The following is an 18,117-nucleotide window of genomic DNA, read 5'->3' as shown; positions in this document are numbered from 1 at the left end:
TGCAGCTTGCAGAGAGTGCGTATATTTGCAGTGTAGCCCCCGTGGGGGGAGTGCAGCTTGCAGAGAGTGCGTATATTTGCAGTGTAGCCCCCGTGGGGGGAGTGCAGCTTGCAGAGAGTGCGTATATTTGCAGTGTAGCCCCCGTGGGGGGAGTGCAGCTTGCAGAGAGTGCGTATATTTGCAGTGTAGCCCCTGTGGGGGGAGTGCAGCTTGCAGTGATATTGGAACACTAGCTGGAAACGAAACTACACATGATACATTGCAATACATACTAATAGCACTAACTGGATTAATCCACTGGAGTGTGTGCTTCATCTTCTAATCTAAAGGTCTGTGGTGGTGTTTTGTTATTGGGAAGTCCTTGCCTGTAAGTGAACACATCTTTTAATGAACAATCAACCATCATAGTTTTACATTTGTGTCTGAATATGCTCATTTTATTTACTGATTGACAGTATTGATTTATTTATTTATTTTTTTTACTCTCTCCATCTCACATTGGTCTGTGTGTACATTATACAGTACAGTAACAATAGTTGTCACAATCCATTTGCCAGAGCTTGTACTGTACAGATGGAACCGCAGCGCCGTTCACAGAGCATGAGATGTGCGTGCGCCTCCATTCACAGCAAGCGCATCCCATTGTCAATGAATGGTGCGGCTCAATCTGTTTATCCATCCACTGCTGGACTAGTGGAGCATTATCCACCCAGTGGTGGTGATATGTATTGCATGCATATTGTATGGCGTGCCTCAATGAGTCTGAGCGTGCTACAACAGTATCGCGCCAAAGCGATGAATGCGGTTGGCTGCGTCTGTATTTATACCATAAAATGTATATATTCTTTTTTCTGTCAAAATACAGCCCCAATGCTAAGTAACCGTTACTATGTATACTGTAGAATGAAGGGTTCCCAGAAAAGAAGGCCGCGCTTCTACATCAGCTCACTAACTAGTGACCTGGATGGTATGGGGAGGATGACCTGATATGACCCCCCTCCCCCTCCACCACCCTTCTGAAGTGATAGATCATAAATAATATATGGCAGGTACAACAATAATTACCACGGCACTACTGGCAGACATATTTTCATAGCAATCTTTATTATACAGCTTGAAGTACACAACAGTTTAAGACATGAGCGTATTTTTCATTGTCCAGAAGCAGCATCTGACAAACTCATCACAAAGCTCTCTATAGTCATATATACAGTATAAAAATATTGTTTGATAACTGCACTTTTCCTGTTTGTTACAGCCATCGTTATTTTTTAACTTTACATTCAACTTCTGCCATAGTTCCCAATGTTGCTCACACCCCGGGTCTGCGCAGACCGATTCTCTAGTTTCATCATCCTGTTCCCGGTGGCATTTCCATTCTACACATAAATCGTTTCTTCTTCTCCCCTCGGCTAACACTGTACTGTTTCATTGCATGAAAGGGGATCACTGGTATATAAGGTATAGTCCATAGGAAACCACGTGTTAGCTGCCACTTTCCATCTGCAGATACATATTTATACTGTATACTTTTATATATGGGGATCTGTTATACATTACTTGTGACTAACGTTTTGTGAGTGTCACAAAGCAAAGTAGTGAAGGTACATAGTAAAGCAGCATGAGGAATACTCGTACATGCAGTAATGTAATGGCTGCTCATGGCCTTCACTATGCCGTATAATAATAATACTACTTCCTTTAATCTTCCCTTTCTCCAACATTTACCATTCCAAGTCCAGTGCTGTATACTCCGACACAACGCAGTGACTGCTGGCTTCATCCCCAGCTACATATAGAGCCAGGGGATTCCATAGCTACTCTCTGCTACTAATGCATTGTTTATTACATCCGCCACACCACCTTCTACAAACATAAGTCCTGTGCTCTGTTACCGGTTCCCTGTGGTTACGCAGCGCTACAAACCAGATTGTGCTTTACAAATGTGATCATTTAAATGAAAAAGCTTCTTAAAACATTCACTAGTGTATATATAAAACCGACCATAAGGTGATAGTTTAGGTGATTGTCATTGGATCTAGCCTATGTATTCTGTGCATGCTGTTGTTGTCTGTTACTAACACTCCAGCAGAATACAGTTTCCTGAGATTAAGGCTGGAATTCAGTAAATGAAGGTAGATTACCACGGGCTAATTCATCCCCTGCGGCAATCAATTTACCACTGAAGCCAGGAGTTAATTGGGATTTCTTTCAAATGGAATCTGTGTTAATGACTCATTAACACGCTAATTTAACAGACATTTACAAGGGTATTGGGAGGAAAAAGGGAGTGCAACGTATTAGCCCTGGGTTTTATAGCCCAAGGCTACCTCCCCTTTTCAACCGCAGTAATGTACAGTAGGTAACTGAATCATGGCCGGAGTCTGTTCTATATATGAAACCAGTAGCATGCACTTAGTCCAATTTCAGTTTCTAATGCCTTTATTTCTCGGAAGTTGTCTTTTTGCAGGTTTAATGGCTATACTTGTTTTTTTTTTTTTAAACAAAATCATTTTTAACAGAAAACACTTTTTTATTACATCTTCCAGTCCTGTAACTGTCTGTATTCGACCATATATTTGCAGGAGCCTTTCTGAATTAAATGTGATATTCCTTTTTTTAATAAATAACCAAATTATTCTGTACAGCGCTGTTTCAGTTTTCTCTTGTTGCTTGCTACAAATGTAGCAGTGTATGCAGGACGGGCTGTAACCTCAGAGCATTAAGCAGTGTCTTGCCGACCTGCAAAACCAAGACACACTAATGGGAAATGTATGAAAAGTACTGTACTGAATTAACTTCATTTTAAAAAAAGGTGAAAAACTTTTTGAGATAACTCTACTTGCAAATATGGATTTTTTTTAACCTACTGTGAGAAGATGATACCAGCAGTATGGTACTCTTTTATATTCAGTAGGTATATATATAAGCAAAATTTTATAGAAATTGAATGGTTTCGATGCAATCTCGATTTGCAGCCCCAAAATCAAATTTAAAAAAATAGACGTGCAGGCACGACTATATACTGTAGTACATATCTGTGCTATATGGTCTAAATCTAATGTGTACACGGCACCGTGCGATTTGGGATTGAATAAGACAGTAAATCACACTGTGTGTACACAACTTAACCTAGATAAAGCTTAAGTTTAAAGTTAGAAGACTTTAGAACCTTCACATTGATTACTATGACAAGAAGTAGGTGCTTCCATGTTGTACTGGTAGGATACATTTAGTCCAGCAGTAGCCCCCAAAGTAGGCAAGGTTCTCACATCCCACTACACACACACATATACCTTCCCAACTGTCCCTATTTTCGTGGAGGGAACAGGGGGCATGACCAGGAGCTCTCAGAGCGCTTGCCATGCCCCCACATCAGTCAAATGAGGGCATGGCCTTGCGATTGTGGACATTCCCATGAACCCATGCCCCTTTTCCAAGGCCACGCCTTCTTTACAGGGCTAGAGTCCCGACTACAAATACAGGAATGTGTAAGGTATGTACACACACACACAGCTCCCCATTCAGCCGCTTACCCCCATCTGCTCAGCCAGAAGGAGGCAGGGCAATAATACAATTCACAATAAATTGCGTCACCGTAGCCCTGCTCCTCTCTTTACAATGCCAGTAATGTGGGCAATGTAAAGTGGTAGATGGGTTTATGATAACATGATCGCATCTCCATGCCCCAATATCAACACCTTTATGCCCGCTCCTGTGGAATATGGACTATAGTTATGAATAATATTGCAAATGTATTAGCTACTGCATAAAAAACAATATTTCTTAACAAATAAATTAACACCTTGGTTGTAGAATGAATGAAAACTCCAATCTCCTAGAGTAAAGAGCCGTAAAAATAATCATTTCCACTGAACAGAGCTCTGCGATGAAGTGTTAGCGAGTGGGTGTTGCAAGGCTACCAATTAGTGTACTGCCACACATATCTGACCTCTGGCTCCAACCCATTAATACAGTATTATGTAGTATGCAGAGAACCCATTAGCATTGCAGACATACATACTGTACAAGCCCTGCTGCCCGGATTTCAGTACTATGAATGTCTTGCTGAATATATTGCTCATTTTTTGTGCAGTATACTAAAGGATTCATTGACCTTTGTCTGCATTGTAAGATGGCTACAGGCTCCTGTTTCCAGAAATCATCGGAACCCCAGGCTCATGTTCATATTCAGCGACAAGCTGTGAAAATCTTGTGCGACTGTAAAGCGTGATGTTCTCAGGTGTAATTGCCTTTTTCACTGTGATAATTCAAGCAATTACAATTTGCCCATTTAACTTTTGTGCTGTAAATAATATATAACATATCCTGTGAAATCAAGAGTGAAAGTACTGTGGAAAATCACAACATAAAGTCATTTATAATAGCTCAGATAGTGAAAGCTGGCAGAATCTGGGCCCTAAATGTCACAGGCAACAGACAGTTTTCTTACATTTTAAAATCTCCATGATTCCATAATTTTTGAAAATAACTGGATACATATTTTATTTAGATCTGATTTTCCTAACTGATGTTGGACCTTTGCCTGAGTTGGTATGTCGGGTGGTTGATGGTGCCGGAGATTAGTCGACATGCTGCTGTCAGCTTTATATTAAGCGGCGATTACTTACAACATTGTAACCCTGTCCGCATTATGGGCCTGATTCTGATGTTTTCAGTCCGCCGCGTGTTCGCATGGGGGACCGATGTTGAAGCCATATTTGCTTAGGCACATGTCCAGGGCTTCTGTGCGGTGCCTTCGAAGACTTGCATGGTCTCCGTGGTGCTCGTACAAGGGGGGGGGGGGGGTTAATGAAGGCGGGCAGGGTGTAGTCACATGCCCTGTGTTTCCTGTGCGTACCGATGGAAACGGTGGGTGCTCCTAGGAAAACGGTGGGCGTCCCCATGCAAATGCCCAGTTCTCAGACAAGGACTCCACAAGTTCAAGTCAGCTGAGACTGACTTAGATTTGTGAGCACTGTAGAAATCATTTGATGGTCCTGACCATGTTTATGCAAAACATCCCATTCGCAGTGCGGCGGGGATATTCCCTGGGCGGTGAAGGACAGGAATTTGCATGCCCGACGGGCAGGGTTAGCGAAACAGCAAACTACCGGCAAACCAACCAGAATCAGGCCACATATCTTTGAACATGATACTTTATAATGCTAACAGTTACAATGTTGTAAGTAACATTACTACTTCGTCTTCATTCTCGCGTCATCATTACGCCATCAGCATATTCACGGAATACCAAACCCATTTGTGACAAAGCAACATCATGTTTTAGTCAGTCAGCAGAGCAATGTAAACATGCTTGGGATAGGCATACGATTCTTATTACAGAGAACTAAGTATCAAATAGGGTTGAGGTTACTAAAGGTTAAAAAAGGGCAGACTAGATGGAGCCAAGCGGTTCTCATCTGCCGCCAGTTTCTATATTACCTAGGTGGTAATGTACTGTGACTTAATATTCTAACACTATTCTATTTCCATCTGTTAGATAATAATCCATGCAGCTGAATTTTTTTTTTTTAATAACTTGGAAAAATTCAGTTTCTCCATAAAAGAAAAAACTTTTATCAAATGGATTTATAATACAGTGCAGTACTATGCATTTTATATTAAATACATTATTCATGTGTATTAAGAAAGCAACTATCAAAAGGTATGTTTTACAACACCTAAAGATGTGTCCTCATTTACCTAGTATTTTTGCACCATATAAATACCAAGATACTTGGCACAACTGAGCTGTTTTTACCACATATATCCATTTTACATTATTGGCAGTTTTGTGTCTTCTTTGCACCGCAGCCAACTTCCAGCGCCGCATGTAGTGCCATGTGTGTTCAGCAGCTGTGCGGGATTCCAGATGAAATGGGACTTTTTTGAAGGGGCAATCCTTTACAAGGCATGGTTTTGCGTTGTAGGTGATTGCCTTTTTAAGAAAATGTCAGAGTTTGGCCTGCATCCCACATAGCCATCGTGATCAGGCAGCGTTACAGTTGGCCCGTAGTGTACTCATATCAGCCCCAGCCTCTTGTCTTTGTTCTCATCTTGGCATCCATTTTGCACTACTACTACAGCGCCTAAACCCACAAGTGGTGTACACTGCAATAAACATACAAATTAATATTGAGCTAAAAAGACGCATGGCATTGATTAGTGGTGTTTTTGATGACATACCACATGGGGCAGTTTGGCACGATTTGAGGAAAGGTGTTTATAGACACATCTGTATTATACTATTTCAGTGAAAGTAAAGATTTCCTCAACTATCAGCATCTTATACTCTGCTAGGGTAGACACAAATGCAGATGTAAAGGAAATGATGTTTCATACAATGACTGATGTTTTAGCTCTAATTTCTATTGCTAAATAAATTGCACGGTGCTACTTCTTTAGCGCTATTAAAATCCAATATGGCTAATTAGCTGAATAATATGTATTAATATTAGGGATATTTATTTGCTATATAAAGTCAAGCATTATATATGCAAATTCATTGATGGCAGTAAAAGAAAAGCGGAATCCCAGTGCGGTGTGTACATATTATAATAGTAAATTATATACAAATCTGTTAAAAAAATAAATATGGTAACACAAAACTGATTAAGATAAATTCTAAAAATGTTCTAACAAGTTATGAAATTCTGCCACTGGAAATATGAATGAAGGCTGTCAGTAGCACATATATGATTACTTAGATCAGTGGTTCCCAACCCTGGTCCTCAAGTACCCCCAACAGTGCCCAGTTTCCAGGTCTCCACACAGAATCACAAGTGCTATAATTAGCTCCACCTGTGGATCCTTTAAAATGTGTCTGAATAATGAGTGCACCTGCTGGGTGACCTGGAAAACATGAACTGTTGGGGGTACTTGAGGACCAGGGTTGGGAACCACTGACTTAGATAATCAAATCAAACTAAATGATAAATGACAGTAAGCAAAACAAAAAATATATGGAACAGAATAAATGTGACCACAAAAAAGCAGTAATAAAGGACAGGTCCTAATTTACAATTACACCCAAAAAGATGTATACGATTCCTAATAAATAATACTATAAATAGATAAAGAATTACTTTAAAATGTCAGGTGACCTTTGTATAGACACACGGCTTGCATTCCCTGGTCTGCTCGAGAGAACGTCACATTATGCCACCATGAATAGATCATGTGTGCAACATTAATACAACAATGTCATATCACTAATGTAAATGGTGGTGTAAGGTAAACATAATACAGCACACAAAAAAAGAACACCAACTGCATAATATGAAGTGCAGTTTCTTATACTAGAATTCATGATTAACCCTTTGAGTGCCAACACCTCAGAGAAATGTTCAAAGCTAAAAATACCAGCGTCGCTTACATTTGTTATATAAATTAAAATAAAAAAATGTATTTAAAAAAGATTATATTTCCTATATAAGGCAAATATCACAGATCATTATGATGAATAAAAATGTTTGCTTGGCAATTTTGACACCTATTTTGACATTCACTTGGCACTCAAAGGGTTAAGGAGTGCTGTAACTAATAAGTGAAAAATCCATGTTTCCCTAAAATAAAACTCAGTGGCCTCCTTAGAGCATATAATATATGTACATACAGTATAACACTATATGCAAGCTGAACATCTGATCTAATAACATGTTACTAAAATATAGTTGTGTCTTTGCCACTATACCATGAAATATGATTGGGGATTCTATGCTGTACAGCCTTATAGAGATAGTTTTGTATGAAGTGAAAAAGTGGATTGTCAGTGGTTAGCATATAGTCGTTAAAGCAGGGATGGGGAACCTTCGGCCCTCCAGCTGTTATTGAACTACACATCCCATACTGCCCTGCTACAGTTTTGCAATTTGGCCATGCTAAAACTGTTGCAAGACATGCTGGGATGCATAGTTGAACAGCTGGAGGGCCGAAGGTTCCCCGTCCCTGTGTTAAAGCCATAGACTGTATTTTATTGGACTTATGTGGCATCTTAGTGATAAATAAGGTGTTGTTAGACAACAAATTATTGTCTTTGTAAAACTCATAATCTAATACAATTGGAGGACACGTCATGGGTGTCATCTAGTTATTAACACCTTTCTATGACATTAAGCAGTTCCTGGCATACCACAATACTAGAAATATGGCTGGAGACTAATACTGTTCATCATGTACTATAATAAGCATAGTCTGCTAAAGTACGTAAGACAAGTATTAACATTAAGGCTAAAAGCTGACAATCTCCTGCTTGGCACATGTTCTTGTCCTGTGTCTAATACACATGCTTAGTGAATGATATTTGCCTTTCACTTCCCATGTTCTCTAACATTAGGCCTGTACATGTTCTCATAGTCTACCTTGCCTCAGACTGATCAAAGCAAAATGCTGATTGGCTACTGGGCTGCACGTTCAATTCATATTCATTAAATTGCTAAGCAGTCTGATTCTGGAATCTTCATTGAAAGAAATGTATGAAACAAGGTCATAACTATAGTTGGTGCATAGTGTGCCCAGAGGATAGGGGGCCCATCTCACTAACACCCAGCATTCAGTAAGTGCCAAATGGTATCTATCTATTCAGCATAACAGTAGTGCATTCAATTCAGTTTGCAGAATACCAGCTCTTTGCCTGTGGTCTACGTGAACAGAACACAAGGGGAAGAAGAAAGCAGTTGAGGTTACGAGAATTGGGGAAACGCTGCCATAATGTTGGGGGCACTTTGTGGTGTAATGAACTGGAGGACTGTACAATATAACATAGTGGGGCAGAATGTGAAGTGAGGGCACTAGATTGTAGCATAATATAAACTGGGGGCAGCATAATGTGAACTAGAGCACTACAATTGGGAATTAAATAACCACAATGGCCATATATATTTCTAGATGCATTGAAAGGCTCTTCAAAATGCTGCTATGGGGCCCACTAAGTTCTTGCTACGCCCCTGTATCATGTTTAAAGCAGGAAATATTAAAAAATGTTTTGTTAGTTTTGATTAATAAGTTATTTGTGAAATTCCATAAGTTTACTCGTACAACCTGTCCCCGCTATGTAGCTATTTTTTAAAAGGAGGAACTACAGACATTTAATGATACACAGTGTATGTCAGAGACCTCAGTGGGGCAGATGTTGTAGATATAGTGGATGAGGTGAGTTCAAAATCATAAATAAAATCATGTTGATGGTGTTAAAACCTTTAGAACTGCAATATAAAACAATCCAGTGAAAACTAGGATTTGGCAACAAAATTTACAAAAAAGGAAAAACTAATTTACAAACATGTTCAGAATTAGAGCAGCAATTTCAATGTGGGTTTGGAAATTAAAAACATAGTGTCAGAGAAATAAATACAGTGGTGCAACATGACCTCCAATAACATTTTGTTCCAGAACCCTAATGGCTGGCATAGGTAATGCTAAAACTTGTATAATTCATGTAGGGGACACCAGAACCCTAAGGGTTGGCATAAGTAATAACAGAATTGGTATAGCTGATGTACAGTAGGTAACGCCAGAACACTAGTGGCTGGCACAGATAATGCCAAAATTGGTATAACTGGTGTAGAAGACACCAGAAACCTAATGACTGGCATAGTTACCACCAAAATTGTTATAGCTGACGTACTGTACGGAACGCCAGAAAACGAATGGCTGGCACTGGTAATGCCAGTATTGTTATAACTTGCACGGCTAACACCAGATTATCACTGACCAGTACAGGTAACTTAGAGTTGCACATTAGCCTTCTGCATGACAGCCAGGGCAGTCGTCTAGCAATCTGCTGCGGTAGGGGATTTGAATGTAGAGTAATGTACACTTGAACTACTCTGTGCAAATTTTGCTTGTTGCTTTCTCCTTGTGGAATGTGAAATGCTGCTTCCCATCATGGCTTTACTCAGCATCTGTTTCGTGGAGACATTTTCTGAGGCAACATTGATTATACAACATGATTCTCTTACGACCGCCTTCAGAAAGCATCATGTTATAGTCAGATTAAACGGGACACAGTCGTTTCATAGAAATAAGGCCTGTTTGGTTGTGGTTACATCTACCAGTGCTTGAACTGTAATGCTCACTTTCACCAAGCCCTTTTCTTCTAGGATGTGATGTGGTAAACAAAGTTTCTCCTGCAAACAAATAACAGAAAGGGCATGGTAAGAATGGATTACTGTCACTCAGAAATCATCAAAGTTGTGCGAAGGCGACTTATCACCGGGTCCTCCAGCATTACAGAGGAAGTGCAGCGCAGACACTCTTCTCCAAGCATGCTTCTCTATAGTACACTTCTAATGCAGTTCGGCTGCATGAAGCCTGCCTTGGAGTATTCTGCTGACTGCATAATAATGCTGAAGAACAGGTCATGGGTCGGATCTAATAAAAAGTCTGCTATGGAGTAATTGTCATGCATGATGATGTATTTGTTCTCAAGAGCACAAACTACATTTCTCTTTCACCTGTGCTGTGTGTGTCTAAGGCCAGGTAAGGAAAGTTCCAGCTGTTTATCCACTATTGTATAAAAAACAATAAGCAGCCACAAGCTTGGGATATGGCTAACAAAGCACATCAGGCAATCGTTCAAGCAGTTCTGATTTATACAGGCCAAGCCTAATTTTTAGAGGTGACAAGACCTTTAATTCATTATATAAAAAGGGAAATACGTCACCTATGCTCAAGCATGGTTATCCTTAAAACCTGGGCTGTAATAATGAAGTTTGAAAAACTCTGCCTTACACACATGACCAAGATGTAGGCGCACCCGCTGTCACACCGACAAGGCGTCCAATCACACACACATAATGCGTGAGCACCGTGTGACTCGGTAGCACAAAAACATCTTTTTGTGTGACTTTTTCCATCAAAATTCATCTTATTTGCAAAGTGTAAGCACAATCAGCTTATGCTAAATCTAATGAGTTACAAATTTTAACAGGCTGTGTTAGCCTATTGATTACTGGATAAAAGACCATCAAAATGGCGGCTTAGTCCCTTATCTGCTCCTACCTCCAATCATTTTGCTTTCACTTTCTGTTAAGGAGTCATTTGGTCCATCATGTAGCCTCGGTACTTGTTTCCTAGCACGGCCACCACGATTTCTATCGTGGTGGTCGTGTCGGTCGCGTCGGGTGCATACCAAAACGCACACGACGCGACCGACGCGATGTACCCGATTTCTCCATAGGCTTCAATGTTAAAATAATTTAACATTGAAGCCTATGGAGAAATCGGGTACATCGTGTATATAGGCTTCAATGTTAAATTATTTTAACATTGAAGCCTATGGAGAAATCGGGTACATCGTGTCCATAGGCTTCAATGTTAAATTTTTTTAACATTGAAACTGAGTCCATTTAACATAGTACAAAATGGTAAAAGGGACAATATGGGCCATTTCTCATTGGGTATGGCCCCGTCATGCGTGTAAAAATTAATGGCCCCCCATTGTGGCCGCCACCCCCACGATTGACGCGAACCCGAAGCGTGGCGAGCGCAGCGAGCCCGCGAGGGGCGGCGGTGCGCGTCCTCCGACCTTTTGAAACTGAGTCCATTTAACATAGTACAAAATGGTAAAAGGGACAATATGGGCCATTTCTCATTGGGTATGGCCCCGTCATGCGTGTAAAAAATAATGGCCCCCCATTGTGGCCGCCACCCCCACGATTGACGCGAACCCGAAGCGTGGCGAGCGCAGCGAGCCCGCGAGGGGCGGCGGTGCGCGCCCTCCGACCTTTTCATTCCCCTACTATCCACGTCGGCGTGGAGTTGAGAATAGATTAGTGTGGCGAGCGCAGCTCGCCACTGAGCCCGAAGCGTGGCGAGGGGACGCTGATACCTTCACAGATCCCTGCGTCCCCTCGCGGGCTTCACAGGTATCAGCGTCCCCTCGCCACGCTTCGGGCTCGGTGGCTCGCTGCGCTCGCCACACTAATCTATTCTCAACTCCACGCCGACGTGGATAGTAGGGGAATGAAAAGGTCAGAGGACGCGCACCGCCGCCCCTTGCGGGCTCGCTGCGCTCGCCATGCTTCGGGTTCGCGTTAATCGTGTGGGTGGCGGCCACAGAGGGGGGCCATTATTTTTTACACACATGACGGGGCCATAGCCAATGAGAAATGGCCCTTATTCGGCCTTTTCCCATTTTTTTACTATGTTAAATGGACTCAGTTTCAATGTTAAAATAATTTAACATTGAAGCCTATGGACAAATCGGGTCCATCGCATAGGCTTCAATGTTAAATATTTTAACATTGAAGCCTATGGGGAAATCGAGGGCATCGCGTCGCATCATGTGCCTTAAAGTTAAGGCACACGACAAATCGGGTCCATCGCATAGGCTTCAATGTTAAATATTTTAACATTGAACCCTATGGGGAAATCGTGGGCATCGCGTCGCATCGTGTGCCTTAAAGTTAAGGCACACGATGCCCGCGATTGTGGCCGTGACAAGAAACAAGTACCGTAGCCTCTATTGGTTACTGGTGGTACCTCAGAAGTGAGCAGTATTTAGCATTTTTTAAATATATATATATATATATATATATATTTATGTGTAGATTGATATCATAATTGTCATTTTTATTCCAAGTACAGATTTGAATGAAACCTGCCAATCTGCCCATGTTAAGATTTAGCAGTACATACTGTACAATGACAATTACTGTATATCACATAAGTTCTTCTTGCTATAGTTATCCCTCTTATTATTTTCCCATCCTTTTCTCTAGGACTGTTTAATGTGCCAGAGGCTCTTATATGGAGAGGAGAGATTGATTCTGCAGCATATATATATATGAAGTGCTACTTAGAGGAGAGAATATAAAAGCACATTGATGACAACAGTCCCTAAGTGTTTTATACTGTCATCTAGACAAATATTTATTTGATGTTGTAAAGAGGTCAATACAAGTTCACTATAACTCTCTTATAATCCTCTTTGATGTACATATAGTTAGAATGGATGGCTACAAATTGCACATTTGTAATTGCTTCACGTCTTGCTTTATTGATGGCTATCTACTAATTATCTCATGTGTAAATGAAAGATAAAACAAGACTATGCATGCTAGAGATAATAAAGGTTATTAGTAATTATATATCTCGCATCAATAGACAAAGTATTGCTACAAACAACCATGTTACAGTTATTTATATCTCCAACTTTGACTAGAACCTTGTTTGTCTAATACCACTTTAATTTCCAAGGCCAAAAAAAAGAGTTTTTTTGTTGTTGTGATAACCTGGGTCACGGCTCAGTAGAAAAATCCCAGATCCAGTGACCCGGCAAGCCTTCCTGGTTAGAAGCCAGGGTTCGCCCCAGGAAGGGCCCAGGTAAGGCAGGCTTGCCTACCCTCCCGGAATGGACGGGAGCCTCCCGGAAATCGGGTCCTTCTCCCGGCCCCACGGGAAGGTGGGCAAGTCTCCCACATTCTGCTAATTGTCCCTGATCCCCCCTTGCCCGCTGGTGTAGTTACCTGAAATCTCGGGTCCGCAGGGAGGGGGTGGGGCTAAAATGCAGCGATCGCGTCATTTTGCATCATTTAAGCCCCGCCCCCTCTCAGCGGCCCACGAATCACCGAGTTTTCCGACATGGGGGGCGGGGCGCAGTGATGTCAGACTTGCTCCCCCCCCTGACGTGTTGCCTCTCCGGGCTTCTCCAGGAGAGGTGAAATTAAAAGTAAGCAAGTATGAGGTAAGGTGCAGTGTAAATGGGTAACCCAGGTAGTTCAACTCAGGTCCTGTTCACAGCATGGGGAGAGCCAGATTTCCCAGCCCATGTGATGATGATATCTCCAGGTGCCAGCAGGAGAGAGACTGTACCCCTGTGCAGTGTGAATTGGGAACGGGGGTCGGTCCTGAGTCTGACCCAGACTGGAACAGTGTTCCAAATCCTGTGTCAGGATTTCAGTGGATATGTGGTATTAATCATCAATTAAAAAAAAAGACATTATGGGCATTAATTGCCTTGCCTGCAATTTACTACAATGGTTCCCAAACTTTTTTGAATCACGGCACCCTAGAGCATGAAAATATTTTCAAGGCACCCCTAGGCCAAATGCTTCTTATCGAGAAATTCAGAAAAAAAAAATATTAAAGTAAGTGCATTGTGTGTATATGTCACATTTTTCTGGTGAGGGACAGGATTTGCTCCTGTTTGTCCACTTATATTATGATTGGCAGCCACATGCACTGGTCTTGCCTGGTACATTGACCATAAATAATATGAATTGATCTTGGTCCACCAACCCAAGGCACCCCTGCAAGTGTCCTGAGGCACCCCATGGAGCCTAGGCACACAGTTTGGAAACCACTGTACTACACCATAAATATACAAGGGATGGCTTTACAGAGTACTGTAACCCACGTATGCCTGTTCCTGGTTTCTTTGATAGATTGTTATACTGTTTTGTGGGTGTTCTATAGTCACTAACAGGAGTACCCCAGTATCAGTTGCAAATGTATTAATTTTTTTAAAAGAGGAACTTAAAATATCATTAAGTCTATCTAAAAATTAAGTGTGTATATTGGCTCTAGAAACTAACGTGATGGCATCTTATGTGCTTTGCTACTGGCAATATTATAATGCAACTGGTAACTGTTATAAGAGAACAGCAAGATGTACTAGAGGAACAGCTGTGATCTACTCTAAGGTGTTTGGATGTTCAGTGCGGGATCATTTCAGACTTGAATTCTTTTAAAGCTTCCTTTAGGCCATGTCATTTCCTAGAATTGTAATTTCATTATATGTAGTCTTCCAAATTTGTTTGGGATTTTCAGAGACCATTTTGTTCACTAGATTTCCAGACACTACAGAACATGTAAATGTATAAAGAAATGCATATTGCTACCTTGTATTAAAACTGCTTGCAAGTTTTATTTTAAACAACTGACAAAAAAAAAAAAAAAAGAATGAACAAACTAAAATCTATATGATTAATATAAAGACGAGGGGACAAGTCTAAAAATGGGCAGGCTATTGTGGAGGCAACAATCAGTTTATGCTCTAAACCTGATGGAGCGGGTATACTTTGCACAGTACAAAACATCAGTGTTCTCACTAAAGGGGCACACCTACTCTCTGCCCTCAGGAAACACCCCCACAACCTCCTCCAGCATATCCTAGTTACTATAGTGCCCAGAGTCTTTTGTTCTACCAAAAGGTATGGTATGGGGCTCCGACAGTAGGGATCCCAACAGTCAGTATCCCGACTGCCGGTGCTCCGACGGGGATGAGTGCAAAGAAGCCCCTTGCAGGCTCCCACGAAGGAGAATAGCCAGTGTTTCCCAAACTGTGTGCCATGGCACCCTAGGGTGCATCAGGACACTTGTAGTGGTGCCTCAGGTTGTGGTCCATAATTATGTGGGCAAACAGAAGTGTATTTGTCCCTCGCCACATCACTGAACCTAAGTAGGTCATATTAACACAATTTACTTAATTCAATATTTGAAACCAAAAATGTATCAATAAGAAAAAAAACGTTTGGGAAACACTGTTCTATGCAGTATCATACTATATCTGTACTAGTAACATTGTTAGAATAATGAGATTTGTGCAGACCGGTCTCTTCCGTGTTGTGGCAATTTTATACAGAATCCTTCTCCTGTCAGACTCTGGGGAACAGAACCTAACACAAGAGAATCAGAAGCAAATGTTCTTTCTGTGTTTCTAGCACAGGCTAGTGTTGCAAGAAAACAAATGTTAGAAAACAATTCACACACATATACATATATATATATATATATATATATATATATATATATATATATATATATATACGCACTGTATATATATATATATATATATACATACATACACACACATACACATATATACACACTCTGATTTTTTGCTTATCTGGTACACAAGGTGCATAAGGTGTTAATATACAGATAATCCAAGGCAAATAGAACATCAGACAATCACGGCTTGAGGTGTAGATGTTGTCCAATTCATGGTCTAGTATTAAAGGCTTTATTGTTAATTAAAAAGCGGATAGCAGCAATCACATTGTGAGTAGAGGAGTGTGCATCGTGCCACCTAAGAACAAACCTATGACCTCATCATCCATTCCTTCATTAGGGAAAGGGCAGACATTCCCCTAGAGAGCTGGCCATTCTTAAATGCTGTAAGTTGTTTTTTAGTGAGCACAAGAAAAGGCAGGAAATACCATGGCTGGAAATCTATTCTGAAATAATATTCTAGTGTACTGGAGCATGGCAGCTGTGCAGTCATATGCTGGGTACACACTAGAAGATTCTCGTTGCAGACGATATGGTTAAGTACAGTATATCGGCGGTACCGTGGGAGATCAATATTGACCATACACATTGACTGTTATCATTCACGATATCGGTCAGTGACATCACCCACACCCCCCTGCTCCGTACATGCAGCCACTGACAATAATGTCAGATTGAACTGTATGTACAAACAAGGGGGATACGACGACTTTGTTAACGGCACGCATGTATCGTTAACGATTTTGACTTTACACACTAGACAATATACAGTATATGCAATGTCCTTGATGATATCTTTATCTTCTATATACTTGACGATATATATCGCCCAGTGTGTACCCAGTTTAAAAGAACTTATTACACAAGCTAATTAAAGCTCGTTACACATCTAAATGATTACTCGACTGATCAGGTAAATGCTTCCAATTACATAGAACAGCTCAGGGTTTATGGGTTTCTACAGTATCAGGTCAGCCTGATCAATATAAAATGGTGCACGAGATGTGACCTCCGGTCCCAACCATTGCAGCACAGTTATAAGCCGTTTATCAATGAACGCTTTTGCATCAGTCCTGCAGTATTCATGTGCCCATTCACCCGATATCAGGTGATCGGACAATGGATTGTATACTGAAGGTATGTACCAGGCTTAGCACAGCTAGAAAATATTGTTATCCTCACATCTAGGATGGTTGTACATTATGGGCCTTATTCAGATTGGCTTGGTAAGCAGCGAAATTGGCTGCTTACCCAGCGCTGAAACAACTCCCGCCCTCTGGCCGAACACCTGCCCTCCCCGCCACCAAATCCCCTCGATACCATGCGAGGGGATGTGTTCGCTAACACATTCTCTCGCATGCGGACGCTAGCGGGAAAAATCATTTGATGGTCGCCAGCCATGGAATGATTTCTCGTGCCTTCGGAAATAAAGGTCAGTCTGAACTGACTTTTATTTCCTCCGCAAATCCCCAAAGATGGGGCAGGCACTGATGTCCTGTGATATCAGCAGCCCGCCCTGAGCAGACATCGGCCCACCTACGTCCAAAGGGGAACTCCCATAAATTCCCTGATTTCGCCCCCATCCCTCGCTCCCCTCAATGAACGCCCCAGTGAGTGTGTAACCCCCACCATTGTGGCTGGGACGAATTCAGATCGATACGAGCGATCCTGAATTGGACCCTAAATTAGTATTACAATGTACAAAACTGGTTTTCGGTGGAGTAATAGGAGTTGAATAAAATTCGAATAGCTTATTAATTGATTCTAAGCTCCAGACCATACGCAGTGTTTCTAGCGAGGAGATTGTCTGCTGTGCTTATTGAGTATAGTTAGAACTGCTACTATTGTCCTATAATAATGATCTATTATAGGGTATCCAGACAGTCAATAGCTCCATACTCAACTACTATTAGTCATCATGCATAGGTCGACATGAATTTTTTCATAATTACAATCCATGTGGACTACGATTGTGAATGGAATAGTGTGGGGTCTATGTCTATGCTTCTATAATACCTTTCCCTGGTGTATATCCCTTCATCTGAATGTGCGGATGGAGATGCCACTTCCAGTGCCTACAGATGCTGCAATCATGCTACGTGCTTCTTTATATGCCACCATCGGTCACACCATTGACCCTTGCACAAGCCCTATGCTAGAAGAGTTAAAATTGCATATAAAGGGCCAATCCCTTTCTACTAACAGACTTATGTCCAGAGGATATCGGAAACTGGTTTCTTGTTAAAAATGGAGCCACAGCACTTAGGGGCGGAGCTGGTAGAGCACGAGCTCCGGGCGGCGAGAGTTAATAGGGCACCGGAGCCACTGCAAAAGGCACCTGTGCCACTGACCCGTCCTCTGTGTGCCGCCCACCCATAT

General features: G+C 41.4%; 1 protein-coding gene across 5 annotated transcripts in view; it reads right to left on the bottom strand.

Annotated features, from left to right (window-relative positions):
* Window positions 1–1,085: 1,085 nt before the first annotated feature.
* LRCH1 (leucine rich repeats and calponin homology domain containing 1) overlaps window positions 1,086–18,117 on the bottom strand; it is a 216,600-nt gene continuing 199,568 nt past the window's right edge. For all 5 annotated transcript variants that reach the window (XM_083168986.1, XM_083168990.1, XM_083168989.1 and 2 more), the window contains one exon: window positions 1,086–10,130. Coding sequence is in view for 2 of the 5 variants with exons in the window: in XM_083168989.1 (XP_083025115.1) it covers window positions 10,017–10,130 (114 nt within the window). In the remaining 3 variants the exon portion in view is untranslated. The remainder of the gene's footprint in view (window positions 10,131–18,117) is intronic.

The sequence above is a fragment of the Crinia signifera genome, chromosome 2 (assembly GCF_055691185.1).
Source record: "Crinia signifera chromosome 2, ASM5569118v1, whole genome shotgun sequence".
Taxonomy (NCBI): domain Eukaryota; kingdom Metazoa; phylum Chordata; class Amphibia; order Anura; family Myobatrachidae; genus Crinia; species Crinia signifera.
Note: the sequence above shows the minus strand (reverse complement) of the source record. Positions and strands in the feature narration are given on the sequence as shown.